Here is a 22,811-nt window from a genome sequence, read left to right as displayed (position 1 = left end):
TCGTTGTTTTCTTTATTCTCAATAAAAACGTTCGTCATTAAAAGGTAATGTGACACAATATAATTTCTTTTTCTCTCACGAATTTATTACATTTGAATAATAATCTACAAATGATACTGATAATTGTTGCCTCTTAAGCTCCGAATATTCATCATTCCATTAAATATCTACGACTCTTAAAATTCGAAACAAATACTGAAAAATGAAACGACAAAATATCTCACCTTCTCCGATACATGTGGTTTGAAAGAAAAACCAATCGAAACAGAACCAGTTGTGCTACCAGTATGATACACGATACGTTTAAATCAAATAATCTGCGTTCGATGTCCAATCGAATGAGCGAATGGAGAGCATAAAAAACATAATTCATAATTTAATTTAATTAAAATATCTTAAAAACAGTTTTTCAATTTTTTTGCAAAGCTTTGGAATAGATTGGAAGCTTCAATAATTAACAAAGTAGAGAATCATCAATAATAAATAGGTTTCAACGATATCCGCACATGCGCGTTCCCCCTCCAATCGTAAATATCGATCGAAAGGAAGTCGAACGAGGCCACATGCAGAGAGGAATTCTAAAGCTCGGTCAGCGTATCCACAGATGCCCTGAATCTCCTGGAAGTCACGTCAACGACTGTTTTGCTGCATCCCATTCCCGTGCCCTCTATCCTCGACACTACCTCGTCCTTCAAGGCGCACAGAACTCGTCGATCTTGTCGGTTGTTGACTGGAGCTATTTGTAGAGCCTCTTGAACGTCGATCAGGGCGTCTTCATAAAGTCCCAAATCGACCCTCGCCTTCGCACGAGCGTAAAAGGCCTCATAGGACGATGGACGGATATTTAAAGCCTCGTCTGCCAGTTCCACAGCTTCCTCAAACTCCTGCAGAAGACCAGAGACATGAAAAAAATTCGCAAAAAAAAGAAAACGAAAAAAACCTTAAGCCAAAATATTTACATTCATTTTACGTTTACACCTGCTCAGATTGAGCAGGAAATTGAGCTTCAACTGTGTGAAAGTTTGCAGATGAAGGATCAGATTGCTGCCCTCCTGGCTCTGCGCATCGTGGACCTGCTCAGGTGCCCCAGGAAACTTTCTCAACGCATAGGCATACCTGTGAGAAGCCTCCTTGAGCCTCTCCTTCCTGTAAAGCACATTGCCGTCCTCCAGTAATTTATTCAAGAGTATCAACAGCACATCGGGCTTTCCCTGGGCCATGGCCCACGTCGCAGGGCCCAACTTGGCACCCCTCCTCAAAAAGCACTGCACCACAGGTACATTTCTACAACCAATAGCCCTGTCCAGTGGCCTCATCCCGTTCAAATCCACATGTTCAACGGCAGCTCCCCTCTCCAACAGCAATTGCACCAACTTCGGATTCCCCTGAAACGCAGCGAGATCCAGAGGCGTCCTGCCAGTCTTGTCATTAGCTCCGATATCAGCACCGTGATCCAAGAGACACTGCACAGCAGAAATTCTCCCCCTGACACACGCCCAGCCCAATGCAGTCAGTCCCTCCTTATCGACTCCCTCGAGCACAGCGCCCTTCTCCAAGAACAAGTCAATTAAATTGGTGTGGCCCTCAGAGGCAGCAATCATGAGCGCGGTTCGTCCCATGTTGTCCCTTTGCTCGAGGAGAAGTCCCGGCACGTCCCCCTCAGCCGAACCCCTTGAACTCGACGAGTCAAACTGGAGAAGACGTTCCGCAGTCCCCCAGTGGCCCTCTCTGGCTGCCAGCATCAGTGGAGATAATTCTTTGGAATTAACAGCTGTGGGATTCGCCCCTCTGGCTAACAAAGCTGACACTGTAGCCGTCGATCCATGGGCGGAGGCAATTGTCAGGGCAGTTTCTCCAATTAACGTGTCAGCCTCGTCGATATTGACTTTGGCCATGTCCAGGAGGTACTCAACCACTGATTCGTGGCCCTGGGAGGCGGCGGCGACGACCGCTTGTTGGGCTGCTTCCTCCCGAGAGATCTCGGACGCAGTGTCTGATCTCTCAATTTGACTTTCGGAGGGGGGAATGGACCAGTCGCAAGCCAGGAGGTAACCGACCACTGGAAAACGTCCGTGGCGTGCTGCATGGACCAGCGGACACTGGCCTGCGATGTCGGCGTGGCCCAACGAGGCCCCGGCGCCAGCCAGAAGACGAACAACGTCGCAGTGGCCTCGCGACGAGGCGAGGGACAGGGCTGTGCAGCCCTGGGAGTTCGTCAGCTCGACGTCAGCTCCGAACTCCAGGAGGAGAGACACCATCTCCACCGAGCCCTCGTGGGCGTACATGCAGAGGACTGGGGCATTGCCTAGGTAATCTGTTCTGTGGTTGGGGGAGGCTCCTGCCAGCAGGAGCAATCTCGACACCTTGACGTTGGGACTGTAGATGTTGCGGAGGGTGCAGAGGGCTGAGGAGACGCACTCCGACGACGAGGTCATCCACCAGGCCTGGAGGTCTCGCGAGGGGAAGGAGGGGGTCACACCTCGGTAGAAGTGGGCTTTTAACACGTGGTGACCCAGCTCGAGAACCTTGTCACCCGCGAGGGGACACTCGAGGCGAGCCAGGCGAAACGCTATTGCTGTGTGGCCCAGGCGGAGGTCGCAGAGAAATTTCGGAGATTCATTCTCGTCGCGACGGATTAACCACTCTCTGAAGGAGGGGTGGAAAAACATGTAGGTGTCGTCCAGACGTTTCACGAGAAAACCAGAGAGCATCTGAAAATTTTTTCATTTCATTAATTTCAAGAGTTGTTGAGGAAAATCATTTTTCAGAGTCGATCATTACTTACGCATCCTCAAATTTTATTGCAGCAAAAATGATTTAATTATCTTCAACCGATTTTGTTGTTTACTAAATCTTATATTTAATGTGATAATTACCTTGAATCTCTGTAAAAATTCCTCCCATGAAACGAACTGCTCCGTATACAACGAATTAACAGAGTAGAAAATTTCCGGAAGGGTAAGTGGATAAAGGGCAGCCAGACAGACGCCAAGAAGGGGCTGGACCTTTTCGAACGAAGTGGCAGTGGGGAACCTCAGGTTAAAATGTAATTGGAATATCTGTGCTAATGATACTGGCAAAACCTGCAAAGTAATCCCAAAAAAATCCAACTCATTATAATGGCCTCGCTCCCTCAATCTGTCCCACAATAGTCGTAATAATTCACCTTATAAGACGCAGATTTAGCAACGAGATGTCCACTCTCAATGAGATCAAGCGTGAGTTTGGCAAAGAGGAAGCTGCCCCCCGCAAGTGAGAGCAGATGAGTGGCGAACCTGTTCTGATTAGCCCCGCAGGAGGACTCCTTTCCATTGACATTAGCCGTCACATTGGCCTGAATAACAGTGCTCTGCACCATTCTATGACTAATATACTCAGACAAATCCCTGCCAATGGACACACCGCTGGTGCCACTGGCACTTTTATCCAGGCAAATTCTAGTGTACGGAAAAGCCTTGGCGCACTCCCTGAGTTCGCTCCTCACAGTGCAAATAATTTTCATCCAACTGGGGAAATTGGGTGCATGTCTAGTGAGAAAGGAGGCAATGGTGTCACCCCTGTCAGGCCTGTGGTACTCGGCATCACAAATGGCATCAATTAGCACCACCATATTGACTTGAGGAAGTCGTCCAGCCTTCCTGAGAGTCAGCATTGGCTCCAGAACGCCCCTAGAGAGGGCGAGGTCAGGGTCCACTGTGCACTCTCTCTGGGACAGTGAGCCCTGCAAATGTGGCTCCGACAGCAAGTACTCCCTGTACGCAATTAACTGAGGGGCCTGGCACAGTTGGGCAGCTATCGAATGAATTAAATCAGGTACCAAACAAGTGCTGTTGTTGTCAGCCTGACAAAAGTGATAAGCAACAACGTGTGACGCTATCTCCCTTATCTTCTCATTAGTTTTTTTCATATTGATTTCAAATGTTGAGGGCGGGGGTCGCTGGCTCTGGTCGGTCTCGTCCTCATCGCACTCCGCAATTTCCGCCCTCAGGGACTGCTCTCTTCTCCTCCCAAAACAGCTGTGTTCCACCAATTGGAGAATGAGCGACGTTTTGCCTGTGCCTGGAGCCCCTGAAATGAGAATTCCAGGGCTGGAGCCCTTGATGACCTTCTCAAGCTCCTGAAGGAGCCAAAAGCGACCGGTGAACAGGGGATCTGCCTCGACCGACGGGACCTCGAAGAACAGGGGTTTGAGCGTGAGCTGCGCCACAGGATGAGACAGAAATCTCATTTTCGATTCTAGGGGCTTGGCCGACCCTCGACCGGATTTTCTTGCACAGGACCTTCGGTTCTTCAGGCCCGCATCGTCCTCGGGGTTTGTCGAGTGCTTGCGTGGGGTCAGGGGGCTGCAACTGCCGTTGGAGAGGCCCGAGACCGATACCGACATCGACATCGACATGGAAGTTGAGGCTGATATCGAGGTGGATATCGAGGCGAGGCTTCCCGCCGAATCACAGTCTTTGATTTTCGATTTTTGCTTTGATTTCCCCTTTGGTTTTATGGGGGTGCGCAGCGCTGCTGCCACTTCAGCCTCGCTTGATGTGCCTGTTAGTGTGGAGACGGGGCTGGTATTTGTCGAGGCCATAGTCTGCTGGTCGTAACTCGTTAAACTGCTGAAGGATGTCTCGTGGCATCTCGTGACGTCTGATCGTTGGGGCTGTGATGATGAGGGATTTCGATTTGAGCATGGCATGCCTGTGCTGTCCACTCCGGACGAGGTGCGGAGGTGGCCTGAGCCCAGGAGAAGTCCCAGGCGCATGTAGAGATCGGACTGCGAGGATTTTCGATTCTTCGAGGACAGTGGCTTCACACTACCTCCTTCGTCATCTGTGAAAGTTGAGAGATCGTTAGGTTTCGAAAGTATTGAGCGGAGGGAAAAGATGGGATAAATCTTGAGTCATTAGAGCTGTGGTGGTAATCAAGGCGAGGGGAACTCTTCACGATGCAACACATCATTCAAAACTGTAAAAGTGTCTGGTCATGCTGGCAAAAAAGTGTGCCTTCATTTTATTGAATTCAATTGGTGAAAATTGCTCAAATAAATTACGCAAAGAGATGAGATTTTTTTCGCAAATTGAGGGACCACGTACGGACCCCCTCTTTACGCATCTTTTGGGTGATTTATTTCAGCAGAATTCATCGATTAATAGTCAGCGCTGAAAATAGAAAACCAAACGAAAGAACACGCTGTGAGTAAAAAGCAGCCTGCCTGTTGCTCTGGTGAAGTGCTCGAGCCCCAAGATTTTGTTTTTTCTTGGCGCATTGACGAGTCTGTTGTTACTATCGGGTTTCGATCTCGGGGGATCAATGAGCTGATTTAGTCCGTCACTGGCAGTTCCTTGACTTGTGCTCCACAGGGATTTGATTTTTCCGAGTACCACGCCAGGCCAGCGAGATGTACCCTCCCATGAGGATGTCATCCAGGCTAATTGTCGTTTATTTAATCATGTGTTTCATGTGTTTCATGGTTTACTCTTAAAACTAGGGTACTAATACGAGAAGAGTCTATTGACACTTTTCACAAAGCCTGACTAGTTTCAGAGATCTCCCCTGATTGTCTTGCACGGAGAGAAATATTCAATAAAAATGACGGATTCTTTTCCGTATTCTTTTCCGTAATTCCGGAGCGAAATGTGGTTGTAGGAAATTTAACGGAACTGTCACGGAATTTTTCCAGAGCGTTCCGTAATTTTCATCTGAATCTCCTGTGAAAAATTACGACACCGTCACTTAAATTTTCTGATTCGATTCCGTAATCGGTGAGCGAGTTGTGAGTTCCGTAATTTTTACTGAATATTTCTCTCCGTGTAGCAGAATCAATTTTAGGGCATTTCGAAGACGAATACATATGATAATTTACCTGAAAGCGCAGATGGATTATCATTTCCTTGTTCCGGTGGCGGCGCCGCGCCCCTTCTCGACCTCTGGGGTGTGAACGGACTCTTCAGGCCCTTCGGACTCAAGAAGAATCGTCTCCTTTGATTGGGAGGCGTTGGGCAGCCTGGGAAAATCATTTCAAGTAATTGATAGTGCCTACTGTTGCACTATTACCGCGAAAAAAAATCAAGGCGCGATTAAGAAGGAGAAAAAACTCACTTTGAGCCATTACTTGAGCCTTGTGACGGGACTGAGAGGCAATTAACTCCGGAAGAACCGGCGGCTTGCCCTTTGGTCCCTTTCCCATCATTGATGAAAATGTGACGCTCTCCAGTCCCTGCTAAAACGAATCATAAAGACTTTGTATCTCACAAGTGCTACGTGACGGCGCTACATCGAGCAGGGATTAAATGCCGTTCTTCTGTGTTCATTTTATTTATTTCTTTCTTCTTTTCTTTTCCCAAGAGGTCTCAAACTGTGTATCGACAGCGTGAAAAGGATTTCGAGATTGAATGCATGGGCCTACACGGATTTGACAATCTCATTCATCATTTTATTTCGGTTGGAATAAATAAATGAGAAAGCTGCTAACAATCTTTCTTATTATTTAATTCTTAAAAAAAAATAAGCAAATATAATCAAATGGAATTAATTGAATGGGAAGAAAATTAATTTGTCTTCAAGTTAAAATAACTCATTGTTAAAAAAATGACCGGTAGAAAATTAAAAGCCAGAATATTCCTCTCTCCAACCGGCGAAATCTAAAAGCGCTCAAATACTGAATGAACCCACCCACGCACATATTCGCCTCTTATTCGCGATCTTTGTCACGCAGCCGTGGGTGGATGTCTGACCGCGCGGTACCCGATGGTTTCAAGAAAAAACCCGTAGGCAGTCACGAATATTTAGCATGTATGCGTCATCGATTACTTAAATATTCATTCACTCCCTGTTCTTCACCAAAAATGTAGCTTGTTATTCATGACGCTTCAAGTGACAAAATACTTGAGCTTAAATTTTAATGACACTTACATGCACACTACGATTCATGTTTCTGGTGTTTTTGGTCCTCAGTCGTGGACTCCCGCAGAGGGAGTTTATCGCCGAGACGTCGTCATTCCAGTCCTCATTTGCAATTATGGAAACTGGCTCGGAAGAGCAGAAACCAGTGTCATAATTGACAATGTCATCCTGCAGTATAACAGAATCATCTCGTCTACTTTCGTATATATTACGGCATATTGGACATGCCTCGCTACGAAATAGACACGAGTAGCATCTCTCGTGGCCACAGGAATCAATGAGTCGACGTTTCTTTCCTTTGTCGAATGGCATTTCGCATGATGGACACATGGAGCCACCCACCATGCCGGTTGACTCCACCAGTGCGCGAATTTGTGCCAAATCTGAACAATAAATTACAAATAAAGAGATTGAGTAGAATAAAAAAGGCATTTTATTGTCGAAAGGTCAAAGGGTCAGATGCTGATGTTGGTCTGCACGGAGGATTATAATTCCCTCCTCGACTTCTCACGATAGCATCGCCCCACCACTCCACTCTCTTCCGTAATTTATGATTTACGATTGAAAAAAAGGGAGGAGGCAGTGGTTCTTTCGTAGGAATAAGCCAGTTGGATAGAATATGAACATTGCTGTGTTCATGGCTTTCCGCGTGATCCATAAAATCCCGGAAGAGCGTATTTACCATTTATCGAACACTCTTAAGCTCGGTGTATTGCTATCTAGCACGGAATGGTGTAGGCCAGAGAGGTAGGTGTTCGATCACCAATACAGAAATAGAATGAAGACTCGAAAGGAAGACGTAAAAATATTGCAAGTGTGGGATATTTCAATATTTTTTAAAGCCATAATTACTGAGAAGTAATAATTCTTTGATTGAGAAAATGAAGGTATGAAAAATGTCGAATGATCAATCTGGCAGTGAGTATTTGAAAAATGAGACTGGAAAAAATTTGTTGACAATGGAATGAGGATTTTGCGAGAATATAGTGTTCACAAAAATCCATAAACCACTGCAACTGATCGAAGTGCAACGCAACACAAAAGTACATGTCTCATTAACTATTTTGCTGGGAGGTTTCATTGGGTACATTCGAAACACGCGCGGTTCTGAGTGGCTGTAAAAATAAACGTGATTTCATCTACTTGCCCATAACTTTTATGTTTTATCGGCTTGTGTTACGTATTAACCGTGTCAATAGACGGTATTACCATAGATTGCGAATTAATGCACAACCCTGGAGTGTTCACACGGAGCTCAAATACACTGTACCTCCAGTGAATCGACAATTTCCCTCAAGGTTGGGGGCATATCTCTCAATGGAAAAATACTTCTGTCGCCTGTCGCAAGAAAACTATTTGTTTCACGTTGAAATCTAAAAACTGGGACGAGAGCGAATATGTAAATGTCTCGATATCCAGTAGGAAAAGTGGCTGTAAACATCGACAAGTTCAGAGAGTTTTTCTGTAATTGAAAGAATTCGAAAAGAGAGAGTGTCCCTCGGCATTTTTTTCGGAAATTATTCATTCCCACGATAATAAGGTTACCATTTCACGGCTGAATTCCCTTGTCTTATTCTCTGTAATCCTTCTTGTCTACATTTTCATCGAAAAAACATGTTTTTTGTTCAATTCAGTGATTTGTTTCATGCAGCGTTTGTCCATCCTAGAGAGAGTAATTGCCTCAGCGGTAATATTCTTTTCTACCTTCAACCAATAAAAAGCAGATCGCCCAGAGACCATTGTTGGAGCGGAAACGAGCGGACAGGTGGATTATAGAAGTTTTGCCCCCTTTAGGTGGTTACCGGCTATGTATCTTGGCCGTCTATAGGTAATCGCGTTCTCGCTTGACTGGGCGGGCATCGAGCAGTATTTTACAGACTTGCAGCTTTGTTGTGAATTGAAAGTAAGAAAAATTGATAAATCATAGGGCATACGCCAGAGTACTTCTGAGACTAGTTTTTGCGGAACGTTGAAAATGAAATGAAATTGAAAACCGCGTAATTATTCCGCCGCACGGACAGAAATATTCAATAAAAATTACGTATCTTTTCCATAATTCCGGAGCAAGGTGTGATTGTAGGAAATTTTACGGAACTGTCACGAAATTTTTCCAGAGCGATACCGTCACTTAAATTTTCTGAGTCGATTCCGTAATCGGTAAGTGAATTGTGAGTTAGACAATTTTTACTTAACATTTCTCTCTGTGCGCAAAAATATTTTGTTAACAACTCTTTTTGTGCACCCAGTGGCAATGCCGGATGAGACAACTTTAGCCAATAGCATCTTGCAATTTATATCGGCCCTGGGTGTGTAGGTAGAGTCTCTCACCGAGTACATGGGCAGGTAGACGTGTCCGCGAACGAGTGCGTTGACCGAGAAGATCTTACGGTAACTTCACCATCAACTACACCAGTGCCAAGATATAGTTGCACCTGCACTTACAAACGATCACAGGCATACAAACACTCAAACTTACCGGGATGAGGTCGTGTGCGCGACCCGAATCCGAGCCTGTGCACTAGCTTTTTTCGCACCATTTCGCGATCACGATATTTTCTGGTGCGTCGACATGACGAGGGACTGGGATGACCTGTTCCAAAGTCCATTTCAGTCCAAAGTCAGACCTCTTGCAGCGAATCTTGCAAGTGTTTTCGGTAAATAAACTGCGTATGCGTTACTATGTTATCCTCGAAATTGGAGGATTATTAATTTAAAAGCAAAACTTGTGCCGAACAACAACGATTTTCGTCTCGACTGCACTAAAACGCGCACACAGCATGATAATTCCTGCACAAAGGCAACTCATTCCTGCCCGCCGTAAAATTTTTTCCCTGTCCGTCCAACTGCGTAATGATCGTTATTTGATGCTTCAGCAAACCGAAGACGTAAAATTCCTCCTGATGAGGAGTAAGGAAAGGGGCCGAGGCACTCTACCCACCATGTGGTCGCCAGTACATATAGGTAACCAAGGCGCACATATTTCAATCGATATCTAGAGTGCTCTTTCGAGCAACAACACTCGTAAACACTTGGAATTTAATTCGTACCATTAGCGATTCCTCTTTTATTCAATTGGACTTTTTTTTTATTTCTCTCGCTGATGTGTACCGGTTAAAAGTGAAGCTACTTATTGCTGGAACATATAACTCTAAACATTCATTGCACGTAGAAGGTAGATAAGACGATGGAGATAAGATGAGGCGCCGTGGTATTGCGTTGTCTGGATTTGAGGTAGTGGGGATGAAAAAGAGAGATAGGAAGCTCAGATTAATCCAAAGAACCACGAGGGATTCCAAGTTTATAGGTCTTCCGTGTGTTTTCTCTCTCTCTCTTCATCCGATTTATGCTTCAAGCCCAGATTATTTTTTTCTCCCGTTTGAGAACTTTCCGGGGCTTTCACGAATGCATTTCAAACGTTTGTAGTATGCCATTCTCTTATCGTACGCTCGTAAAATCAATTGATATTTTTTAGAAAGTTTGCTCAAATTTTACATTAATATTATGGATTTTTTGTAGTTAATAATGCGTGAAAATGGCCGTAAAAATATTATATGGCGATAAAAAATTCAAGTTTGAGTGTAATGTTGAAATTGTCGAGAATATTTAAGAGACATTTTTTTACTAATGTAATACTGGAAATATTCCGAAAACCATCAACTGATTGAGACTTTCAACTTTGAAATACTTGGATTTGATTTGTCGCTTGTAAATCACCTTATTGAAGAACCCATCTGTGGGATAAATCATTGATCGACATCACTTGACACTGGTTCACTGCCTCGACCCGAAACTCGTCAAGCCAAATAGTTGTGCACGATGATTTTCCAAATACACACTGACATTTACCAGCAGTTAATGTCTGATCCGCACTCCCCCCCGATCTCGTCGTTTAACTCTCTTTAATAACATCAATTGTCGCTGACTAAACGATCACAATTCATCTAGAATTAAGGAGAAGCCTTTGACAGCTATATGGCAATTCGATCCGCATCCACGCCTCTGCGTTCCTTGTGGCTTTCACGGTTTAATTTCAACCGCAGTGTCGGATGATGCGATCAAGTTGAGTAATAAGCGCATTGACGGACACTTTGCTGCACAGGTTAAAAAGAGACAGATAATCCGGTGGATGTTTCGGATATGAGACCACTGAGGTGAATCTCAAATCAGCAGAATTATTTCGCTAAATACCAAGGGTTGTGCTTTTGTAATTAATTCTGGCTGTCAATGATACGATTAATGGAGTTTTCTCTGCACAGTTCTTGTTTCCATTCCTATTAGGCTTTATCACTTAATCTACGAAATAATTTATGTGTTCAACTCGGTCACAGGGGGATTTAATGAATACAAGTATTATGATTGTTTATCCAATTGAATGAAGGAAAACACACGCTCATTCTCCGTGTAATTCATATTATTCGGTTTGATTCGCTGAGCAATTTCTCTTGTGATCAATTCAAGTCCAACTACTGTATCAGATTGTTTATATTTTCTGGATTTCGAAAGACAGAGTGAAAGATATTATCAATAATTAGAAGTATATTACCACAATTAAGAGAAACATATTATATTATGACAATTCAAAAAAATATTGTTTGTGTCGATCTTTCATGTAGTCTCGCTATTGAATGCCTTATTCTGTAGAATATTATTTCTCTTGTGGAAATTTGCGACTGTGAATAATCCGCTTTGTTAGAATCGTTGATAATGCTTCAAATTACGAGTGATTGACGTGATGAATAATAACACGACGTGTGGATCATTACGTACATCTAGCTACAGATTTTCAATCATCAAAGGGATTATCTTATCTCTTACTATTTCCGGAATTAGTTTTCAACGACAAACAAACTGACGGGTATTCAGACAATTGAAATGAATTATGAATCCTTAAGTTGAGAATATTATTCGCAATTCGAGGAGAATTTCGTTGCAAAAATTAAAAGAACAAAATTTGTTATCTACTTTCACTTCTCAATTTACGATAAAATTTCGCATGGGGAAATTGAGAGAATTAAAATTCTGCCAAAAAAAATCCCAAACGTTTAATTTGGACGAGGAGTAGAATATGAATAATAACTAATGTTAAATTTCGGGAAAACACTGGTATATTAGCGCTCGTAAACATGCCAGTGCGTTCAAGGCTCGTCTATACCTGCAGCAGCCCCCCAAAGGTGTCAAGTATACTTTGACATAATTTTATCTGTCTGGCTGGGAAAGACCGGTCCGATTGTGTTGGAAAAATCCTCATTCAACCTTCCAACGAAAACACGAAAAAGCGATAAACCTGCGGCCCCAACGAAAAGGCCCCGCTGCGAGGGGCCACCCTAAAAACTTTTCCTGACCTGCTGCGCCTTCCCAGGGATTTACGCATGTGTTTTTGTGAAGAATAGAGAGTAGTGCTCCCTTCGGAGACCTCTTGCCCCCACGTGAATAGTGAGTTCTAGCTACGTCTCGCTGAGGCCGAGGCTCCTATTCTCAGAAAACCCGAGCAACTTGTAGTCTCCGTGAGAAATTTCAGGTTCGTTAACTCTTCGACGCGCAATTGAAGGAGCAAGAAATTCTTCTTTTCTAACCGAAAGCGGAAAACGATTTTTTTTCAATGATTTTTCCGTTATCAAGTGATTTTTAATTACGGAAATATGCTTTTACTTAATTTGAAAATATTATCCAGTGAATTGTTCAAAAGTTCGCTTCACAACCTTGAAGAAACAACGAAATAAAATGAGATAAAAAAAACAACAACAATTACAATGAAGAATAAGAATTAAAAATTTTTAAAATTAAAATCGAAGAGGGAATGAAAGGTGAAGGAAATCGTGACTCTCAATCAAGAGCTTTCACTGGCCAACAAGAGATTTTATTCTGAGAGATCGATCCTCGTATGGCTCTCAGGCGTTTCAATTCGTCACGTGCCAATGGCAATCGATATATCCATTTCCGTATTTCGATTGATATCAAACCATGAAGATTGCCTTCATTCTGTTCGCTTATTATCCTCCTCAATTTGTGTCCTCAATAGTTATTTATTTTTTATACTTAAAAATTTAAACAACTTTACCAAATTTTCTAATTCTTTTTTAAAAAATTTTCCGCATTTCGTTATTCTCGCCAGATGATGTCGATTCAACGTGAGATAATAAGAGATTCTTAGAGTGGCTCAGGTTTATTCATAACACTTTTTATTTCATTCTATTTATTTTTTATTTTTTTTAAATATATTCATGTCAATTAATTAAATAAATGGATGTATTTTGGCAACGGGAATAGGAGCTCTCGAGACAATACTTCCATTCATGAATATTTCAAGGCAGAGCAGCAAAAAATACGGATTTGTTGGTGCACCCGACGAGCCTCTAGTGTTATGTCGTTACGTGGGACAAGTGGTTGGTCGAGTCTCTCAAGCAAAAATCACAGATCTCGGCTATTATCAGGGACTACAGTGAATAAAATAACAACACTTGAGACGCAGTATGTTACGCGTTACGCTCCGAAAAGCAGTGTGTCAATTATGCCATTTAATTGAGTGCAACAGGTGGCTCGTTTCAATGCGTCTTTTCATGTGAAAAAATGAGCTTCAATACTTTTAATATAAACATTCCTGTCTCATGATACTGGAAAAACAACAGCACAAAACTAGTTGATTATCAGTTGAACACGTGCTATATCCTGCTGGTTCATTGCACAGTTCTAAATGACCTAGACGCGTTACTTTTTATTTCGTTTTCATTACACCGAGAATGAAAGTTGTTGAAGCCCTGATAAAAATGTTTTTCATCTTTTTCCTTTTATTAATGATTTGAGAATATGCAATGAATCACTCAATTATTAAGTGGCGTTCGGCGTTTTATGGGATATTCCCAACAAGTTTTCGAGCAGAAAAGGTGAACAAATTCCTCGCTGATTGACCAAATAACGAGTCCCGGAAAATTGGTCGAACTGATTGAAAAAAAACTTGAAATTATTTCCCTTTCTGTTTCCGCTTCCCTCGGGAAATTTTCCCTCGGCATTTACTGCCACCTCACAAATAAAACCCCCAGTGCCTGAAACACCTCCACTGAGTGATTCCCTCTCGGCTCTTCCCCCTCAACCGCTAATAAAAACCCCCCAGAATACCACAGTGCAGTGTAACCTCGGTTCACTCAAAGAATTCAGCCTGAAGAATGCAAACCCATTCCCCCCACCCTCTGCAGGGAGCATCTCAAATAAAAACCCTCTCCCAGTTCTCCGAAGCATCCCATCCGATCGAAACTAATGCCCGTCACCTCGACTTGCAGCCGTAATTGTATTATTGTTAGTCACTAATCCAATCCCCCAGCATATAACACATTCGAGGTGCATCATCCTCACTAAGAGGCGCCTCATTGTCGGCTTCAATCTCCGTAAACTCTCTCTTCCCTTTCCTAGCCCGTAAGCACTGTATTCAAAGAGATCCTCCGGTATTTTCTCAAGTTAAAGTGCGACCGCACAATCGGTGGGAGATAACTTCTCCCAGCGCACAAGAAGTGATGAATATTTCAGGCAAATTGAACAATGCACTCAAACTCACCGAGGACCGAGTGACTGAAGCCAGCACCCGAGCGCGGAGGAGGAGCTGGTGAGCATCTTGTTATCCTGTCTGGAGGCGCCATAGCCCCGCTTTAACTTAATACGTATTCCCACTAGGTCTGTACTTGCGGCTTATTTTAATCCAACAGCCCTGCAGTCAGCACGCTCATTCCATGTCTCCACGTCTCTCAGATCACATTCAGTCATGTCTCCCCCGACAAAACTTAATTAATCTCATTAACTTTCATCTGTTTATCGATAAATAATCATCGCACTCTCCTCCCCAAATTCACTCGCTTCACACCACAATAACAAAATTACGAGGATGAAAATAGCAATTCAATGTATCACCACATTTGAACCGAAACAATGGCTCAGTACCTAGTGAGCGTGATCCATGTGAAATCAAGTGGATTGACATGATGTCATCGACGCCGGATAATTAAAATAAAAAGGGTGGAATGCCCGAGGTGTACAGTGAGGAGGCCCACGGTGAACTGTTAGATTTGCTGAGAGCTAGCTGAGTGAACCCAGAACCCGAGGAGCAATGGAGAAGCGTAAAGCCTTTACTTCTACTGGGGGGACTGACGGCTGATTGGCTGTGAGGTGAACTCTGGTATAATGCCGTTTGTGAGACAGAGAAAGACCCACCATCTGACCGTCTGACTCGAGGGGGGCTTGGGCCACTCTCGAGCGACTTATGCACTGGTGTTTGTAGCCCCTCCACCCGCCCCCCAAACCCCCCATCCCCCTCACTTCGGGATGCGACTTGCAACCAGTGAGGCTTATTCTTGCACACTGGTACCAATACTGCATACACGCACTCGGGCAATAACGAATGAATACAAGTGCCAATTGAATGCAATGGTTCTGCTTGGTTTATTCATCGGCCGATGGTACAGCAAAAAACTTCACCACAAGGATGAAATGGTTTGCAATATTTTTAAATTAACCATCCAGTTTTGTCGATTAGTTTGTTTTATTGACTCAACGATGAGTCACGTTTCTTGTTTCCTTATCAGTCATGTTTGATGACATTTAACGGTCATCAACTGCACTTGAACTCCCATCGAATTGGCGAATAAATGGAGGAACATCGGGAAGAGGTAAAATACCCACGCTCTTTCGTTTAATTATCCGCATCCTGCTCCAAAAAGGGCTATGCTATATGTATTCTCAATTCATGAGAAAACACCGAGTGTAGGCTCTCTCGCGTGACGCCTTTACACGAAATCTCTCACACAGGTGCAACCAGACCGATACCTAGCAGTCGTTCAACAACCCAAAGTGGGACTTCCGTTAGCCGTATCACTTTCAGTTTAGTTGACACTAGTCAATGAACAAAAGAAACGTAAAAATATGAGAAAAAAATTGAGAATTATGGAGAAGATTGTGCTGTCCATTCGCCCCTATTTTACTTCCTACCGGTTTTACCTACACGAGAATGTGGCTTGGCTAACTTGTACACACTCGTGTGGGCCTTGGTGGGGCCCTTCATTCATAATTTTGTTCTTAATTTTTATCCAAAAATCTCCTATTGTGATTATTATTCACCAAACGATTGAATTCTTTATGAGATAATGTCACGAGGAAGGGGAAAAAGTATATTTTCAACACTTTTTCTAGTCAAATTATTCGTAATTGAGGTGATTACAATCACATCGATCGCGCAATGAAGTTGCCACAATTATTCACACCGAATCAAGAATAATAAATGAAAAAAAATGCGAAAGAAATCGAAAGGCGATGAAATTTCAACGAATATTTTTATTCTCCTATCGATTCTCCAAGTGTCCTCAGTTCTTTTGACGAGGCATAAAATATACGTAATTTGATTGGCAATTCTTTCTCACCGAGCCCATAACACCACTGGGTCAATTATTTTCATATTAATTCAGAGGTGAAATTTTGGGTGGTCCTGGGTGATCAACGTTGACATTCTGTGGTATTACAGCCTTGTATATGGGACAGAATACGGTGGCTCGTTATTATTACCTTCAGTGTTAAAGGATCCAGATATTTTCTCCCTCTCTCTCATTCTCTCTCTCTCTAGATGCTGGAGGTGAGTGTGGATACTGGTTTCACCACACGAGACGGGTTAAAAAAGTCGTGTGGAGGGGCAGACGGGGCTTTTTCTCGCAGGCTCGTGACGATGAATTTAAGCGTCTGGTAGTCTCAAGGCCCGAGTGGAATACACCCAAGGGGGTAGCAAAAATCACTTAGATAGTTTGTATTCAAATAGCGAGAAAAGGAGAGTTACCGCGCACGGAGAGAAATATTCAATAAAAATGACAATGATTCAATAAATGATAAAATGTGTATCTGTTCCGCAATTCCGGGACAGATACGATGCGGAGATGCGGAGCGTTCCGTAATTTTTATCTGAATCTCCTGTGAAAAATGACGATACCGTCACTTTAATTTTCCGAGTCGATTCCGTAATCGATGAGTGAATTGTGAGTTCCGTAATTTTTATCTGAATCTCCTGTGAAAAATGACGATACCGTCACTTTAATTTTCCGAGTCGATTCCGTAATCGATGAGTGAATTGTGAGTTCCGTAATTTTTATCTGAATCTCCTGTGAAAAATGACGATACCGTCACTTTAATTTTCCGAGTCGATTCCGTAATCGATGAGTGAATTGTGAGTTCCGTAATTTTTATCTGAATCTCCTGTGAAAAATGACGATACCGTCACTTTAATTTTCCGAGTCGATTCCGTAATCGATGAGTGAATTGTGAGTTCCGTAATTTTTATCTGAATCTCCTGTGAAAAATGACGATACCGTCACTTTAATTTTCCGAGTCGATTCCGTAATCGATGAGTGAATTGTGAGTTCCGTAATTTTTATCTGAATCTCCTGTGAAAAATGACGATACCGTCACTTTAATTTTCCGAGTCGATTCCGTAATCGATGAGTGAATTGTGAGTTCCGTAATTTTTACGGAACATTTCTCTCCGCGCGACCCACGGGAAAATCTTCCTTGATTGGTTCTCTGTATATTTGATGAAAGATTCTTCCCTCTTGATGGACTGTATCTTTCCGCACAAAATCATCATTATTATGGCTCATTCGGGGCATGTGTCTGGGGCATCTGCACCCGCTTCGGCTCCGACTCTACCTGTTCCCTCTGAAGGATAAAACTCATTGTCAGTGTGCGTGCCGAACGACAGCAGCCACGCAGTCCAGCGGATGCGGGTGGGCGGACCGGGATATCTCTTCGTCTACGGTTATATACATGCAGAATAAACCACAACCGACGTATGCAGCTTCGTGTACAGACATCAAGTCTTCCAGAGCCACGGCTGTAATTAAACGTCCAACTCGCACGATACAGGAATTAAAGTTTTAAGGGGGAAAAAAGAAAATGTAGGGGCGCAGGTAAACGGACGGGGGAAAACAGATTTTTTTCAGTTTAAGGAAAGACAATTGCATCGAATTAATTCATTCAGTTTCTACAAAAATAAATAGATTAATTTTTTTATCGATGAACTATCGCAATCAGTAACGGATGTAAAAAGGATTTCAATTATCCTTCAATTCCTCTCAAATCCCACTTGACTCATACTCGAAGTTTAATGGGAGACTCCAAGTGCGAAACATTACACATTTGCCAATTGGTGTAAATGTTGAGATTACTGGCTGTGTGTACGTACACTCGAAAAATTATTCGGTGCACGCTACCGAGCAACGTGCGTTACGCTTGTAAATCATCCGGACAACTTTCACGACTGGAGTGTTATTCGCACGGAGGAGCGGGGGTATGAAAAAAAAGATATACAAAATTGTGCAAAAGACGAGGTGAAAAAAAAAATAGGAATAACGCTAAAGAGTGAAATGAGAACTGTCGTATCCTTTTTATTTTCATTGCGATCTCCTCTGCGGCTGGGAGACCTCTGCGACACGTAATTGCAGGATTTGAGGTCACGAAGAAGTAAACAATTTATAATTTTTTCACAATCACGTTAAAGTCACGTAATCAATTTTTTCCATTCGCGATTAAATATTGAGGAAGAATATAAAAAACTCATGTTATCGTTTCATAATGGAGAATTACAACATGAACATGGCGGAATACTATTCATTATTACGCGACAAATTAAGTGTATGCGATTCTGGAGGTGGATGCCAACCAATGGAGGAGAGACTAGCAGAAGGGGATGCATCGGAACTCTCCTGGAATAAGTGTGTAGAGTGCGCGTGAAGGAAGCCGCTGTGCATACGGGTGTAGAGTAAAAGAGAGCCTTATATGGCTTACCACGCGCAAGTGATCCGGACAGAGAAGGGGCAGGCGGGCGGAAGAATGAGAGTCTGTCTGCCCCTCGCTCGGTGCATATCCACTACAGGTGTACCGCCGAGGTTCTCATAGAATAAATACAATTGAGCAATTATCGAATTAATTTTTGCCGCAGAGTCAAGTCCAAGTCTAAAGAATTTTTCGAACATCGAAGATGTTTCACAACTGATTTTTTAAATGTCAGCCTTCGTTTACTCTAATGATAGTGGCTTTTAAGATAAAAAATGGATTCATGTCTGAAACTGAGGCATCGCGCTCTATTTACTATCCCCTTGCCTCCACTTTTTTCATTCTTGCTATTCGAACACGTCATTCTACCGGGCAAGGTACCCATTCTACCACCAGTGTATGCCCGTATACATGAAGAACACCTACACCCGCAGGTAGTTTCCTGAGGTAAATATTGAAGGCCCTCCCGGGCAAATGGAATCCAAACTCGCGTGCGAGGAGGAAGGCCCGGACTCGTTCGGGATAATAAACGTGGTGAGCCCCCGAGACGTCCAAGACAGAGCAGAGAGGACAAAAACATAATACAAAAAACCGAAAATTTCCCCCCTGGCCCAGTACAGCGGAGATGCCCCAAACCGGGGAAGAAAAATAAATGGGAATGAGCATAAAAATAATAAAAGCAAAATTGAGAGCAAGAGACCACTCGACAAAGAGAGAAGAAGAGTGAGAGAGAGAAAAATAGAAGAACACGTTTGGGGCTCTACACAGAGTCAGGTTTCAATTCTCGTCCTACCGGCTTCCAGTTCCCACTGGTGCGAAGATGCGTCGCAGATCGTGTTGCAAGAAAACGAGCAAAAATATGGTAAAATGAAAAAGTGTGTTTAATAAGTAAAAGCAAAGGGAAAATAACCAGGATAATGCTTTTTAACAGGATAAAAAAAATCCTCATCAAATAGTTTTAATCAGCTCGTTCATTAAGGACTTCAGGAGAATGAGATCAATCGGACTGATTTCTCTCCCATGGACTCATCTCTTATTCAACCTCAACTCATGTTACAATCATCATTATTATTGTCGTAGAGAATCGCACGCCATCGAGAAGAGAGCATGTGAACTCATTAACCAGATGAGTCTCACATGCCCACGAATGTGTTAACAAAATTATTTATTTACGGGACTTTTTTACAGAAATTTCATTCACTGCTTAAAATTTTTCTCTCAAAGCCAAAACAATATTTTTCCCTGATCTAAATCACGCTTAATACTACAACTCTTATTCTGCCATCGACCGTAGGCGTTCCTCGATAGCATAAACGGTCAATTCCTCATATCTATATATCAATGAGCTCCCAACTTTCGACGGGGCCTCGTTACATTGCCTCGTACATGCAGACAGGAGAGAGACCTATTCGCACTCGAGTGTTGCGAATTCGCCCACGTTAGCTCCCACGCCGCTACACTCCAGCGTCTCTCACTTATTATCACTCCATCTTTCTCATTCCTGCACGACGACATTCGCTTTGGGTCCAGTGCAGTTCATTCATCCTATCCGCCCCCCCCCCCTTCTATACTCGTGACTACTATGCCTTCCTTCATTCAAGCGTCGATACATATTGATCATCGGGATAAATTAGTATTGGTGGTAACTAGTGAGTGCTTGCAGTGCATTATGAAATAACATTCACTGATGGAGAGAAAATTTTCACTCGCATGAAGATAATTTATTGGCCAATTTTTCATTTCAAAATCATAAACAGCGAATGTTTCATTGAGCGGGGGTGGCAAATTAATCTCAATAAATTTATTTCCATCGAGGGATATTGAGAAATTGTTGAATGAATTAATTTAGACAGGGAGAAAGCCATTTTTTACGATTACTCGGGGAACTCGACGGGATTGAACATTCAAGAAAAAAGACCACTCATTGCGGTTCAATTAGTAGCTTTCAGAAACAGATTAAAAACTTTTTTATTCAGTGAGATTCATTTTTTGTTTGTCTACTCGAGAATTATTGTGACATTTTTTGCTGTGGGGTTTAGGAATCGACGAGCGTACTCGCTACACTCAAAATTAAATTTTATTTTTAATAAAGGTAAACTTTAATTTGGCACGAAAATTCGGTATGGGACGAATCAAATTTTAAAGTTGTTAAATTTTTAATTTGATATTCTCTCCGTGAATCTGGTCAAATTCTTGTCAAATCCCCCGACACAAGGGAGAAAATCAGCGGTTTTCTACCGATTGTCTCGGCTCCGTTACCCACAGGCAGAGAAGAAAGATAAACACTCGATTAACACCCCAGCAATTTTCTTTTTTTTCCTTTTGTGTCTCAGGTTCCTCGGTTTTGGATTATACGTGTCCGAGATCACAAAGATCTCAGGACATCTGGGTGAAAATGAATTTTTTCCTTGCCCAGGCCAGTACGTACAACTACGTGTTCAGCATGAAATTATATCTGATCTGTACCACTGGTGCCTTGAGCCATTCGAATTTATTCACCCCCTCTCCAGTCTTTTTAAATACTTACACGTGTGAGAATTCTGCTCGGGCGATTTGAGTTATAGCAGGCCAGTGGATACAGGGTCTCTTCCAGCGATTAAACTAAACGTGAGCGCGATTTCTCGCTTTATTGTCGAGATAAAGGGGAAATACATAAATCGCAAAAAGAAGTCAATTATTCCCGGGTTAATGGACCAGACGTTTCAGGAGATAAGGAAAAGTCTCTCTAGAAAGTTTTTTCTCTATTTTTCTCACAATTTGTGAATGGGCCGTATTATACCGAATGTTCAGTCAAAATCATGGAATTCACAATTCGCTCATCAATTACGCAATCGACTCGGAAAATTAATTACGACTCGGTATCGTAATTTTTCACGGGAGATTCAGATAAAAATTAGGGAACGCTCTGGAAAAATTCCGTGATAATTCCAATTTTTACTGAATATTTCTCTCCGTTTGGGGATTCGATGTGAGTGGGGATTTGGGTGGAGTTGATTTAATCGAAAATTGATCGAGCAGAATGTCAAAGTCATCGAATTTATACATTACAATTCCATACAGTCCATAATACAACATAATACAACAACCGAATTCTTCACTGTTCCACATTACAACTTTCAAGCGTAAAATAATATGTATTGTATTCATTGAAGAGTTTTCATATAGTGAAATTTTTAATGCATTCGAAATTTGCATTCTGGGGTTCATTTTCTGAGGGTAAAAATAAGTGTGTCATTATTCAACATTCCATTTTAATTACATGTAATGAACAATTTATTACAAATTTATCAGCGGAATTATTTATTCCAGCAAGAAAAATCATGTGAAAAATATAGTAAAGCCATGTGATTTGTAGGTAATTCCCACTAAATTGAATTTACTCAGACATTTATCACCCAATTAAATATGAAAATTGATTATTTGGAAAGCTGTAATCTCCTCGGCAATCTACGCTTATAAACCATTCGTCTAATAGCAAAACGTATACTTTGAGCATAGAATTTTCTCGTAATGAAGCGCAAGAGTTCTTCTGAGAGGAGTACCAAAGAGAAAAAAAAACAAAACGATTAAGAAATTAATAGAACAACTCCAGACGGCGCCAATGGACGATACTTGTTATCACTCGGCAGAAAGCAGTACCTCGAGCGGGGTCTTGGCCGTGCTATTTCGTGACCTCGAAGCATTAGAGATACTACTGTATAAGCAACTAACTGGTATCTCGCGCCCAGGGAGAAAAAACACTGTGTAATTAGCCATAACATCCCAGTAATTGTAATTTAATCTTTACTGTGATTGATGCAGTCTTCCGAATCATGTTGCGATCATTAATTGCATGGAAGCGGATTTTTTGAGTAGCGATTACGTATTTTTATCTGTTTTTAGAGACCGAGAATGACAGATCAAAGAACCATTTTCGGAATTTAATCATTTTTTATCCGGGTTGCAATTTGAAAACTGATTTCTTCCCCCTTTCAGCCACTATATTTTTCTATAAATCCAGAATCAACATTCACTGATTCAAGATGAATTAAATTAATTTTTTTTGGCACTTTGGTTTTTCGCGATTATCTCGGAAACTATGAGAGATAGAGCCTTAAAACCTATTCCATTCGATTCCTGAG

The 22,811-nt window shown here is 42.3% G+C and overlaps 1 protein-coding gene across 3 annotated transcripts; it reads right to left on the bottom strand.

Moving 5' to 3' along the window:
- Nucleotide 1: 1 nt before the first annotated feature.
- Nucleotides 2–14,919, bottom strand: LOC107036460 (protein TANC2). 3 transcript variants are annotated; one of them, XM_015254419.2, is made up of 8 exons: nucleotides 14,444–14,919; nucleotides 6,907–7,280; nucleotides 6,094–6,214; nucleotides 5,858–5,998; nucleotides 3,167–4,824; nucleotides 2,877–3,083; nucleotides 960–2,711; nucleotides 2–884 (listed from the first exon to the last, which is right to left on the bottom strand). In XM_015254419.2, the coding sequence occupies exons 1-8, from the start codon at nucleotides 14,523–14,525 to the stop codon at nucleotides 579–581; spliced, it is 4,641 nt and encodes a 1,546-aa protein (XP_015109905.1). In that variant the 5' UTR covers nucleotides 14,526–14,919; the 3' UTR covers nucleotides 2–578. The 3 variants fall into 3 exon arrangements, with proteins under 3 accessions (XP_015109905.1, XP_015109906.1, XP_015109909.1); XM_015254420.2 differs by having other exon boundaries at nucleotides 6,094–6,211; XM_015254423.2 differs by lacking the exon at nucleotides 14,444–14,919 and adding an exon at nucleotides 9,374–9,440.
- Between the last annotated feature and the right edge of the window lie 7,892 nt (nucleotides 14,920–22,811).

The sequence above is a fragment of the Diachasma alloeum genome, unplaced genomic scaffold (assembly GCF_001412515.2).
Source record: "Diachasma alloeum isolate Michigan unplaced genomic scaffold, Dall2.0 Dall_scaffold_00209, whole genome shotgun sequence".
In the NCBI taxonomy this organism is placed as follows: domain Eukaryota; kingdom Metazoa; phylum Arthropoda; class Insecta; order Hymenoptera; family Braconidae; genus Diachasma; species Diachasma alloeum.
Note: the sequence above shows the minus strand (reverse complement) of the source record. Positions and strands in the feature narration are given on the sequence as shown.